Below are 12,566 nucleotides of genomic sequence, written 5' to 3'. Positions count from 1 at the left end.
CGAGCTGTGGGAGCACAAGAAGTTGTACAATAACTGTACTTAAAATATTCATCTGTTCTATCCCTGACCGTATGCGTTTTTACTCTGCAAACACGCACACGCTCGCACACACAAACACACAATCTCTCGCTCTACACTGAGAAGTAGAACATGTAATGACTTCAGTCTGCTTGTTTTAAGTTTTGATGCTGTACTCCCAAAGCCCATGCTGACACGCATACACACACACACACACACACACACACACACACACACACACACACACACACACTGTCTCCTGGGACTATGGTGTTCCAGTCCAGTTGAAGCCGGTCATTCCTCATGAATGGAATGAGCAGAACATTTCACAGTTACAATTAAAACACGCAAACACACACACACACACACACACACGCACACACACACACCTACACCTACACACACACACACACACAAAAAGAGAGAGACAGAATGGAAGAGAGAGCAGAGAGTGAAAGACAGAAAGAGAGAGAGGAGTAAAGTGCTCATTTAATGTTCATGAAGTGAGCACTGCTTTCTTTCTTCCAATGAAGCAGCAGAAAAGCTTCTTCCGTATCACCCAGTAACATGTTTCTCGGAGCAGCCTGCTTTTAACGGCCATATTCCCAAAAACGTCTTCATGTACCTCTCCAGATAAAGAACACATTCAAACTCCCAACATATGAACTCTCTCGTCTTTTTTTTTAACATAACCTCATAAGACCATAAAAGCATTTGATTATTTTATAAGCTGAAACTATAAAGATATCAAGGTTTGGTCTGGTAGGGACAGTTGTTTGGACTCTACAGCATTTTGGTTAAATGTTGTTGTTTTTATTCTTTTAAAACAAACACCTACCAAAAGGTCATCCAGGGTCATTCATGAGAAAAAAAAATGCTTCACACTGTATGACTTTCTAAACGACAGAATAAATAATTATGGATTGGTTTGTATTTATATTCAACATTTAAAAAAAACTGGGTTTTATTTTGCATCTGTTAATACCATTATGCTGCTGTGAATCCTTACTAGAGCACAGATAATTTGTTACTGTGCAGCTGGATTGGGATGGGCTTGTGCCCAGCTGTTTTCATTTATGCCTTTAATATGGTCCTCAAACCCCAAACCAATTTTGCTGATATTTAAGGACCCTTTAAAAAACACAGAGCTACGATGTATAGTTGTATTTTTAAATATAGCAGGGTACATGGTAATGTGTTACAAGTCAAGACGTTTTGTTTATCTTTCTATTGGATGCTATCTTTAAAAAACATGCTGTACAGGTGACTGTAAGATCGTTGGTGTCATGGAGGAGATCTTGATCTTGTCAATGTATACAAATGATCAAAGGCATCATTGATCCTAATGGGAACACCTCAAGAGTTACCCAGAGTTAGGCACTTTATGTTCCAAAGGCACACGTCTCCTTTTTAAGACACGGAATCAAACAAATAAGTCCAGCAAAAAAAAGAAGCGTTTTTCTCCTTTTATCTAAGCTACAACTGACACAATGTGTTAAAGCCACAGCGATGGCAGCCCATATGAGAAAAATAGTCCTGATCTCTAACTATATTGATGCCACACTCCCACTTGGACCACTTCTCCTCAATCTGCCCTCTCAGTCCATTATCACAACAGGCAATCACAGCAAAGATAATGAACTAGTAAGAGATATCTCTGTTTTGGACTGCAACTCAAGTACACGTGTGTGTATGTGTATGCAAGCACACAACAAAACACAAAGAAGGATGTGAATGCTATACTGCTTTTTTCAACTAAGTGGTCCAAGCTCTAATTATGCAGCACTTTAAGAAACATTAATTTATGAAGTGCTTCACCAATACCTATAAACACTTGTTGGTATGCTGCTTAAAACAGAAAGATCCAAAGATTCAGAAAATCTGATCATGGGGAAGATTATTCCAAAGACTTAAGGAAAATAAGATGGATCTCCTTTTGATTTTCAATAAGAGTGAGAGATTGTAGGAGAAGTTGAGAAATGAAATAGGGAATGAGGCTGCTCAGGGCAGGGTCATCCAGTGTCTTACATAAAATCAAGAAGGTCCAGTATTTTATTCAGAGGGCTCCATACAGCAAATCTATGCATTGCATAAGTGTACTTTTGCAAACACGTGATGCACTGGCTTATTTCTGTAAAAGACTACATCTCAACTCTCCATGCACAAGTCATAATATTTTATTCATAGCTGTTACCTGGTTGTAGAGGGCACACACATGCAGGGCAGTGTTTCCAGATGCATTCTGGGCACTCATATCAGCTCCGTAAAACAGCAGATGTTCCAGGTGCTGAACGTGGCCATAGCGACATGCCTGAAAAGACAGAACCATGCGTTAAATTCGTTTTACTCAGATAACCCTGTTTAAAAAGAGACAAGCATGTAAATGAGTATGCTGACATTCAGTCATGTTTTTGTACTGAAGAGAATCAATAAATGAGGTGTGAAGTGTTTTTCACTTTTTTTTTTACCAGGGATTTGGTCAAATGACTGAACAGCACATTGTATTTTTTTTCTTTAACTGAACAATCACAATGAAAAAGGACTGAAAATGGATGCGTCAATAAAGAGCCCCCCACTGTTTAAAATGACCTCCCTCATTGTTTGCCACTAATTCTAATTCAAGCAGTGATTAAAGCCGGATGATTAACTTGAATATGCTCAAACACCAAAAGCTAATCAAATACAGTCTGCATGTTTCAATATTTAACTTGTTTGTGTGTTTTTCCTCAACCTACGTACTTATTCTCACTCATGATGTCATCAGTCCCAAGTAACCCAAAAATATGTTCTTCTTTTTTAAAAGGAGCTAATGTATATGTAAGAGTAATACTTTTTTAAAGGAAGAATGTGTGACACAAATACAGCAGAAATCAAGTTTATCCTGTGTAAATGTCTCTCTGATCTCGTGTCTGTCTACAATGAGTGAGAAGCGTGAGTCTCGCCAGCTGTACTGTTGTCAAAAGTTCCGCATTCCTCCTTTAAAGAGCGACGACTTTTCAGTGTTTTTGTTTCACATAACTTGGAGCAAAAAAAACCCCCCAAAAAACACATCATCTAGTCTCCTCCCTTTATCTCTCCTGCTCGGAAGCTGTGTCTTGTATCATTGACAGAGAGGCATACAGTATCAACTCTGCCCAACCATTGTTTTCTCCTCCTGCGTTATGTCTCACTAAGAGCAGTGAGACAGAGCTCAAATAAAATTGGGAATGTTGATGGTTATCAGACCTTCTGTACTGAATCCTTGTATACACATTCATTGGCAGGAATGAAAACACTAGAAATGAGGAGAGAACAGATGAAAAGGTGAAAGGCATCAAAAGGCAGAGAAAGATGCAGAGCTCAAGGACAACTCTATGTACTGTCCAATATGTTGAATGTATAACTAACTTCAAGATTGAACAACTGTTGTACTCAGACACTGATAACACATTCTCGCACCATAGAGAAGGCCACACATAGGACACCAGGAAAATCACAAAATGATTGTGATTTTATCCAACAACTTGTTTAAAGTTAGATCTAAAAAAGTCTCTGTATACTCTTCATATAGTTATCTGCTCTTTTCTATTATTGTCATTAAAGGCTGACAGTTCTAGCTGTTCTCTGTAAAGCCAAGTCTCATGGATGGAAACTTGAATTTTTTAATACAGCATTATCATATCAGAAATGATGAATCCCACAGCTGTCTTCAACATTAACTAAAAAGAAAAGTCAGACACAAAGAAAACTGCAAGTAGACACCAGTTCTTTTTTGTAGTATAGATCATACATGAGGCAGGATGTGTGTGAAATGCCAACAATTTGAAAAGTTTGCTCTTCAAAGACTATTTCTAAGAATAACAGACACAAAAAACTGTAAGGAAGGCAAAAAATGGTGTTGGTTTGTTTGTCCTGTCTTAAGCAACTCTTCATTCCTGGAGGCTTCTTTTTCACTGTGGGCTCACGCTTGCAGTAAAGTGGTATCGGTGCTGTTGTATCTACGTGGCTTTACAATCACGAGTACTTAAAGATGGTATCGGACCAATGCTGAATACTGGTATTGGGGCATCTCTAAAAAAACGTATAATTCTGATATTCAAATCGTTAGCAGCTGTATGCATTTGTACAACACAACTGTGTGCAAATTATTCTGCTTCAATATGCAGCTTAAAGTGCAGACTAAGACTTTAAATCTGCCAAATTGGTGAATGTCCAAATCTTTTGACAAAAAACACTTTAAAACTAGACCTTCAAGGAATAACGATCATCACAAAAAAATTCTCAAAGTAAAGAAAACACAAAATCAATTCAATGAAAACCTCATGCCCTCTGTCTGCTTCTTTATTCGGCACACATCCCATCACCGTGTGTGTGTGTGTGTGTGTGTGTGTGTGTGTGTGTGTGTGTGTGTGTGTTACGTGTGCATTTTTGAGCGTGTATTACCTGGTGTATTTCTTGCCAGCCATTCTCATCTACACAGCCCACCTGTGCATGGTCGTGCAGTAGCAGCTCACAGCAGTAGGGGTCTCCTCCCACCATGGAGCTGTGATAGAGAGGAGTCAGCCCCCGGCTGTCTTTATAATCAGGTGATGCACCCAAGTCCAACAGCGTCTAGTTGGAAAGCAGATATGTAATGCTTAAATGACGAGTAACTAGTCCCAAGTCTAATAATTATAGGAAGGTGGCAAAGGTTATAGAGAACAGAACATTGAGCTATATTATATTTATTAACACAAGGTTAATAATGTCTGAAAAAAAAAATCATCCAGGAAGTGACACTGATGAATTCAGTGATACTTTCAATTAAGCTAATACAGCTGCTTTATTTAAGTACAACTTAAGTCTCAGTTTTTCAGTAGAAGCAGAAACAACTGTAGGTCACCTGGCCTTGTGACATTGAATATTTGCACAATGACATAATTAGAGAGAAAATAACCAATTTCAATGTCAAGAGTTCTTGCTCTTCAGGAAATCAATTATATGACTCATGAAAACCTTTTCATTAAGTTCACAAGCCTCCTCAAACCAGACACACGTAACACCCTTCAGTTATGATGCCAGTCCGTTCAAAATAATAGAGTACATGTTAAGAATCATGAATTGAATAATTGCTCAAGCACCCTCCACTCACTGTCTGCCTGCAAACTTTTCTTTTCCAGAGGGAAAGTCTGCAAGCAGGCAAGCGGTGTAGCAAAACAAATAAGAGATGAGTCAGCTTTCTTGAATGGTTTTGTGCGTGTGTGTGTGTTCAGCTCACTATAAGTGCTGTATGGTTCTTGCTGCGCACGGCCTTGTGTAGGGAGGTAATGCCATCTTTTGTTCTGAAGTCCAGATGCGCCCCTCCACTCTTCAGCACCTTGATGAGCTCTGCACATCCCTCCAGCTGTGCAGCCAGCGTTAGAGGACATTCTGTAGAATCCAAGGATGAGCAAGCACACAAAATCAAAAACAAATGTAGGAAACTGAACTTAAAACAATTGGAGCTGAGAGTATCTGACAAGAATATTGCCCACTACAGTTATTTAAACTGTTTGTATTTTTTCTGTGAATCTCGGATCACACCCTCAGCTTTTTTGATTGATTTGACGACATGGCTGCTTCTTGTTCAGCCTATTCTTAAGTCGTACCAACCGCCCCCCCCTTCTATCAGACTACAGGTCACCCAACAGGGAAATCTCCTTTATGGCTGGACAAACATTTGCATAAACACAAGGAGATTAGCAAAGAAAGTAATCCAGCTTTACCCAGCATGCAGAAGGCTTATTTCAGAAAATCCATACATGGACATTTTTGGGAGCAGAAAGAGCAAGAAAGAGAGAGTGAGAGAAAGAGACAGAGACAGAGAGAGAGAGAGTGAGAGTGAGAGAGAGAGAGAGAGAGAGAGAGAGAGAGAGAGAGAGAGAGAGAGAGAAAGAGAGAGAGAGAGAGAGAGAGAGAGAGAGAGTGAGAGAATATCGCGAGAGAAAAGAGTAATCAAGATTTAGAAAAAGAAACTTCATAATAAACTGAGAAATGTAAGGCTGGTATATATCTCAGCACATGTATGCTCACCTCCTGTGTCTGGATCATGGAAGTTGGGGTCCAGGCCTTTATCGAGGAACCTTGAGACCTTTTCAATGTTCCTCAGCTGAACATACTCCATAAACTTCTTCAGGTTAGCCTAATGGAGAGAGACAAGCAGGGGTTGTACAAGAAGAGATAACTGTGATTGGGTGATGTCAGACTCCTGTAGATGGAGATGTTTAATAATGCAACTGAGAGATGAAAGGTAAAGTTGCTGCTCTCTTCTTCTGTGTTTAATGGGTTTATTTCTGCTCTGTCATGCCAAGCAAATGGACCATGTGCAGTGGATGTATAAACTCTGATAGGATTATCAAAAAATAAATAAATAAATACTGGGAAAGGGGCTATGAAGGAAGAGTGAAATGGAGATCTTTCCTATTGAGACTAATCACAAGAAAATTAGATCTTGAGGCTAACTTCACATTTGGGTTTAAAATTAATAGAAGTATAACACTTTACAGAGCTTCAACACTCTATCACACAAGCATATACAGTACATGTGCACAAAGCCACAAGCGAATCATACCCACAGCATCCTAATACACACTAACTGTTCACACACACAAATACATTTTATTTCCTCAGTGACCTGTGATTACAAATATTCATCACCTCTGCTGAAAGGTGTTAGCCTGTGGAGAACACAGTGAAAAATGAAGCCACAGTATGAGCCAGCTATCTGCACTAAAAACTCATAATAGAATACTTGAACTGGAAGAATCAGGGCTTTCATCTATCAAGAGAAGCTGATTAAAAAGAAACATTACAGAATAAAAGAGTTGATGTTAAAGATGAATTATGAGCACTAATACTATACACTATATAAGCCTGATCCTTGAACATGTAATTGCACAATATGTGTAGCATCCCAAGTGCAGAGAACTTTCATTACTATTGCATCCTTTCAAGGTTCCTCATCCTCAGACATTATGTAACATCCACATGTGCAAAAGCCTCACACAAACACAGACACACATCATATAGAAGGCAACTTAAGGACTGCCAAACTTCAAAACGTACAATCATTTAAACTTAGGGGCAAGAAAGCAATCAGCCGTTTTGACACTCACCATGTGTGGAGTGATGTACTGTAAATCCCTTCTGAAAAATCCCCTCTATAACACCTTCCAAATTTACATCCCAAAAACTATTCTTCTTCTTCTTCTTCTTCTTCTTCTTCTTCTTCTTCTTCTTCTTCTTCTTCTTCTTCTTCTTCTTCTTCTTCTTCTTCTTCTTCTTCTTCTTCTTCTTCTTCTTCTTCTTCTTCTTCTTCTTCTTCTTCTTCTTCACATCGAGTCCCCTGCAGCCTGCCTGCATCTACAAGCCTGCCTCTGGATCGCACAACACACATACACCGACATGCTGCAAGAGACTGCCAGCCGCTACTCTCACTATCTCCAAGTCAAACGGAGTGAAAGAAATTCACTCTGGCTTTTTCCTTTTTTTTCGAGCTTCAGTGAGGCAGTTGTTATGGTGATAGGATACAAAGACAGCTCCGGCAGCCAATGTACACGAGTGGGAAGAGCATTGAGGTTTTTGTTTGTGAGCATGTGAGTAGTTGTGTATTTGTGGGTCCTGTATAATGCCTTGAAGAGGCTCTGAATGATTTGGCTGTGATCAGCTGGATGTGATGTGTGTTTTATTGCCTGTTGAACAGAGGGCTGATAAAAAGGCTTTGTTTCATCTGCTCGGCTGAGGGTCTTAATAAACTCAATATTTTCTCTGCTGTGTTATCTCTCGGTCTCAATGACACACATACACAATTCACATTTTATGCATAGGCACGATGCGCTTTAGTTGCGAGGTCACCATGACAGACTGATCATTTCCACAATATTATGAAAAATCAAAGGAGGACAGTCTGTCATACATCAGATTTGAGAGTCACAGCTCTGTGCAGAACTGGTGGAGAGACAAAACACAATCTGTTCACAGTTTGTTATTAAAAAGAGCAACCATTTTTCCATTACCATCAGAAAAGAAAGGTTTTCAAGATATCTAAAATATCCCAGATATTCTTTGAGAGTACTTCCAGTACTTCAATCAGTCATTTCATCGTTGTAACAGGACGTGTCTTGTCGAATGGGCCGCCATGATGAACCGCAGACAGAATGTTTATTGTTGCTGTGGAAACACTGGGACACCAGCATAAGAGTTGTACAGGGTATTATTTCCCACTTCTCTCAGAACTGTCTCTGCCTAGTGTTTGGCATTTTAGCCATAACAGTGTTGTTTTTATGGATTCTAAAGTGTCCATATTTGGGTGAGAAGATGAGACTAGAGAGATAAGCTGCAGTCCATACACAGGCATACCCAATAAGCCAGTTATAGATTGTGTTTCGAAAAGAACAAAGTTTCATTTGTGGTGGTCGCTGATCGGAGAAGCTTGGTTATCAGAAGAACATGCCAAGAGGGTTTGCAGTGTATGCTGAATTTTCAGCTTGTACTGACAAACATTTAATGGGAGAGTAAGCCACAGGTCAACGAAGCAAAACAAAAGTTCATTTGAGTTATTTTCTCTGCCAGGAAAAGCGAATACCAATCCTAAATAACATGCATAGGCCACAATACACATTCTTTGTTGGGGGGAAAACACACCAATCCCTGACAAACAGATCGTTAATGATACAATAAACAATATTGTGATTTAATTTCAGGAAAATGGACTTACACTTGTACTACCTGTATATAGAATTAACTGCAAGGTAAGCTATCCTACTAGTCCAAAATCTGCATGAAGACTTTTTCAAAAGGCACCAACAATATACCGTAAATTCCGTACTATTGAGCGCAGCTGGATATAAGCCGCACCGGCTAAAAATAAGTAAATAAATGTATTTGTACATATATAAGCCGCACTTGATTATAAGCCGCAGGTGTCCACGCTATAACAAGAGCTATTTACACAGACGTAGGCTACCGGTAACATCCGCAAATACTGTAGCGTCCGTACGGACGTTAAAGGACGACGAGAGCGTTCAAATAATAACTTTTAATAACCCGATCACTGTCGGCCGTGACCACGCCGTTTACAGCCGAGAGCAACACATAACTTGCCGTAACAATCCAACTCTCTCCCCCAGCGTTCTCTCATACTGCCACTCAACACGTTCTCGCTGGTGCATTCACTGACTCTCCACATAATCGGAATTATGAACACATTATCAACTACTGACTTTACAACATGAACCGTTACAATACGAAGCCTAGCCGACGGTGTCTGTAACACGGCTGATGAAAAAGATGACCGTAATATATTTCACAAGAAAAAGTCCATCCATTCACTGCCTCAGAATGACTTCATTACTCACTTCCTCAGTCTCTGTTGTCGCTGTCAGTGTCATCTTAACGTGCAGCAGCTCTGTTAGCTTCTTTGACAGCCAGGTCGATCGCCTTTAACTTGAAAGCTGCATCATATGTATTTCTCCGTGTGTTTTCCATGATGAGGGTGCGTGCATGAAGCGCAAAATGACTGATTATTAAGATCCGACGTGACGAAGTCAAATGTTTTTGCGGCAGAAGCTCATTGTCCCCCATAAAAAAAACATAAATAAGCCGCACCGGAGTAGAAGCCGCAGTGCTCGAAGTGTGAGAAAAAAGTAGCGGCTTATAGTCCGGAATTTACGGTAAACATGGCAGATATGTGAGGATAATTAGTTTAAAACAGTTAAGGCGTTATCAGGCATGCACCCAGCCTGACTGTGCCATCATTTAAAGCATAACATAATTTAAACAGATTACTGGTAGTTATTTAAAAAAAAAAAAAAAAAAACACCTCCCATGAAGTTTTCATCAGTTGGGTAATTGCCTAAATGACAAAACACTCTTTTTTACTGCTTCTGTGTTTCGAACTTGTTGTATATTTTCTTTTTGTGCTGTACAGTTGGACATGCCAACATGAGGCGCTGTGGGAATTCAGTTTTCAAAACCAGTGGCCATGTGAGGAACTGCAACTCTTGGCATTTTCCTATTGGCCTGTTGTTTATTACCATGATGTTTTGGCTAGGTCTCCACATATAAATCATGTTTTATTTCTTATAGTATCCCCTTAAATGTGCATCAGACTCGCACTTTACTCCAAACAAAAGTTTTAGTCTGATAACAGTTCTATTAACAGTTCGAGGAACAGAAATGTTTTGTTTGCACAGTGACAATGGATGGTGTGGGAAAACCACAGCGACTTCCACAAGTTCATGGTCAGTTTAAACTTCAACTGTTTGTCTCTCTCTGTGTTTGGACCAAATGTATTCTGTCCTTCTCCAGTTGAACAGACTGAAACTATTATTGCAGATGTGTTATTATGGCAAAAAGAGTGCATTGTTCTTTATACCTGAAATCCAATGATGAACTTAAAGGGGACATATTGTGAACAATTCACTTTTACAGTGTTTGTGAACATTTATTTGGGTAACCTGAGTGTCTACTGACCCCAGTCCTTTTTTGTGTGCTCCATATCACATTTACTCAACTTGTGTCATCACAAGTGGGATTCTGGTAAATAAGATACCCTCCCCTCCCCTGGTATCTTCAACCATCAACTCCACCCCCAGCCGAGGGCAAAACATTTACGCAGGTCCGCCATTTTTACTCACGCTACAGAGGAGTGATGTCTACTGAGAAAACTCAGGGGGAGCTCATTGCATTTAAAGAGACACACACCAAAACAAATCGTTCGGAGAGATCTGGTTTATACAGGGTAAGAAACCTTCTCTGGTGATTGATTGATGTTATATTTGGACCAAAGCAAAGCGCAGATGTTTAATTTAGACCAAAGGGGACTTTTTGAAAAGGTGCAAAAGGGGTATAATGTGTCCTTTTTAAGTGTTATTGAAAGAAATACCAGACAAATTAACAGGCATTTACCCAACATCTGAACTTCGAGCCCAAAACTTGGCTTACGGTTTCATGTTTCATGGGAAGTCTGTATTCGAAAGGGGTAAGCCTGCTGTGCTGCATCAAGAAAAAAGAAAGGCAGAAACAGAAAAGGACAATGGAGAAGGGGAATGATAGAGAGAACATGACAGATGATGTTTCATCTCAGTGCAGCAGAGCAAGAAACAACAGCAATAATCAACTCCCAGAATCTATGGCATTTCACCAACTCTTTAAAGCCAGATGATAGCCCTCAGAATCAGGTTGATTCTCTGCATAAGGAGTCCTCCCTTGCTCGCTATACTGATTAGAGATTTATGTTCAACTACACCATTTGATTAACATGTCCTTAATATGAATAGGATTTCTGTCCATGCACATTTGGCAGCTGAACGATTTTTGTGTCGTTTCTACAAAGAAATTGGAGCTGCTCTTTAACAAGCAGACAGGGTTTAAGGAACCTTGAGATACTGCGAGGCCACTTAATCATCGTTAATCTCAGTGCATTTAAGGGCTAATATCAAGACAATTCTTCATAATTCCAGAGGATTTCAGATGCCATCCTGACTCAGGATTAGACCCTCCCTGACAGACTTTGTTTGAATACTGACACATTGAGGTGTGTGACCTGAATAATGTGCAGCTCTTTGTAGAGGATCTGAACAGAGGCAGAAAATGACAGGGAGAGTTACTCTAGCTAGCAGAAGGAAGTCGGTAAAGGTTCCTTCTTTTAATTCAGTACCCTGAGGAGGCTTTTGTCTCCAGCACCACTAAGGGGAGATTATCTGGCACCACCTTTTAGAAGCCTGGGTTGAAGACCAGAAATTACAGAGACTTCTCCTGCCTTTCTTACTGACTTTTAAGCCTTACAAGCTTTTTCATTTACGTGTTATGAATCTATTCTCCCTTGATTTTCCCTTTTAAGTGACATTGTTTTTGTCCTGTTCAATAGCTTGTGAGCATCCATGTGTGAACTATGTAGCATGTATGTGTGTCAGATGCTCGCACTAACCTATATTCACACTCATTACCACATGGCCACATAGCCCCTGGTCCCTCACAGCTGGCCTGCTGTACGCTGATCCATGGCTGAATAGTAATTACTATGCTCAACATCATCATGCCTATTCAGGAGCTATCATATTCTGGCCTAATGCAAACTGGCCTGTAAAATACACACATGCTCTAAAACTACTTAGGCAAAAAACACAGTGAGGGGGTCATGGGAATGCTCTGAGGAACACCAGATATCAGGATGATATGAGCACAGCCTAAACAGTCAGGAAGGGCAGAAGCCTCTAGTAGATAAACATGCAGTGCTTTAACCCGTCAATACAGAGTTCTGCTGTCTGTGCCAGACGCATTTTTAGATTCTGTGCTGTAGACAAGCATATGGTTATAGTTGTACATATTCCACAGATTTCCATCACTTCCTATTAACTATGCCTGACATTAGAAATAGGAACTCAAGCTTGAGACTCGAGTAGCACTTAAATCGCTCAAAAATGTAACTTGTGGCTTGACTTGACTTTATTCTTAATCAGAGTTTGAGACGCTTGCTCAATCTTAATATATTTTTTTCTGGTACATTATCATAACGAGCTGAATGTCATTCTCTTCCATCTAAGAACCCC

The 12,566-nt window shown here is 39.9% G+C and overlaps 1 protein-coding gene across 2 annotated transcripts in view; it reads right to left on the bottom strand.

The window, feature by feature from the left end:
- Positions 1 to 12,566, bottom strand: part of shank3a (SH3 and multiple ankyrin repeat domains 3a) — a 151,833-nt gene that overhangs the window by 74,597 nt on the left and 64,670 nt on the right. For both annotated transcript variants that reach the window (XM_079345521.1, XM_079345522.1), the window contains 4 exons: positions 6,049 to 6,157; positions 5,255 to 5,406; positions 4,441 to 4,608; positions 2,213 to 2,329 (listed from right to left, as the gene is read on the bottom strand). In XM_079345521.1, the coding sequence (XP_079201647.1) occupies positions 2,213 to 2,329; positions 4,441 to 4,608; positions 5,255 to 5,406; positions 6,049 to 6,157 (546 nt within the window). The remainder of the gene's footprint in view (positions 1 to 2,212; positions 2,330 to 4,440; positions 4,609 to 5,254; positions 5,407 to 6,048; positions 6,158 to 12,566) is intronic.

This window comes from Symphodus melops (assembly GCF_947650265.1).
Source record: "Symphodus melops genome assembly, chromosome: 6".
NCBI classification, from domain to species: domain Eukaryota; kingdom Metazoa; phylum Chordata; class Actinopteri; order Labriformes; family Labridae; genus Symphodus; species Symphodus melops.
The sequence above is the reverse complement of the archived record's forward strand: the minus strand, read 5'-3'. Positions and strand labels throughout refer to the sequence as shown.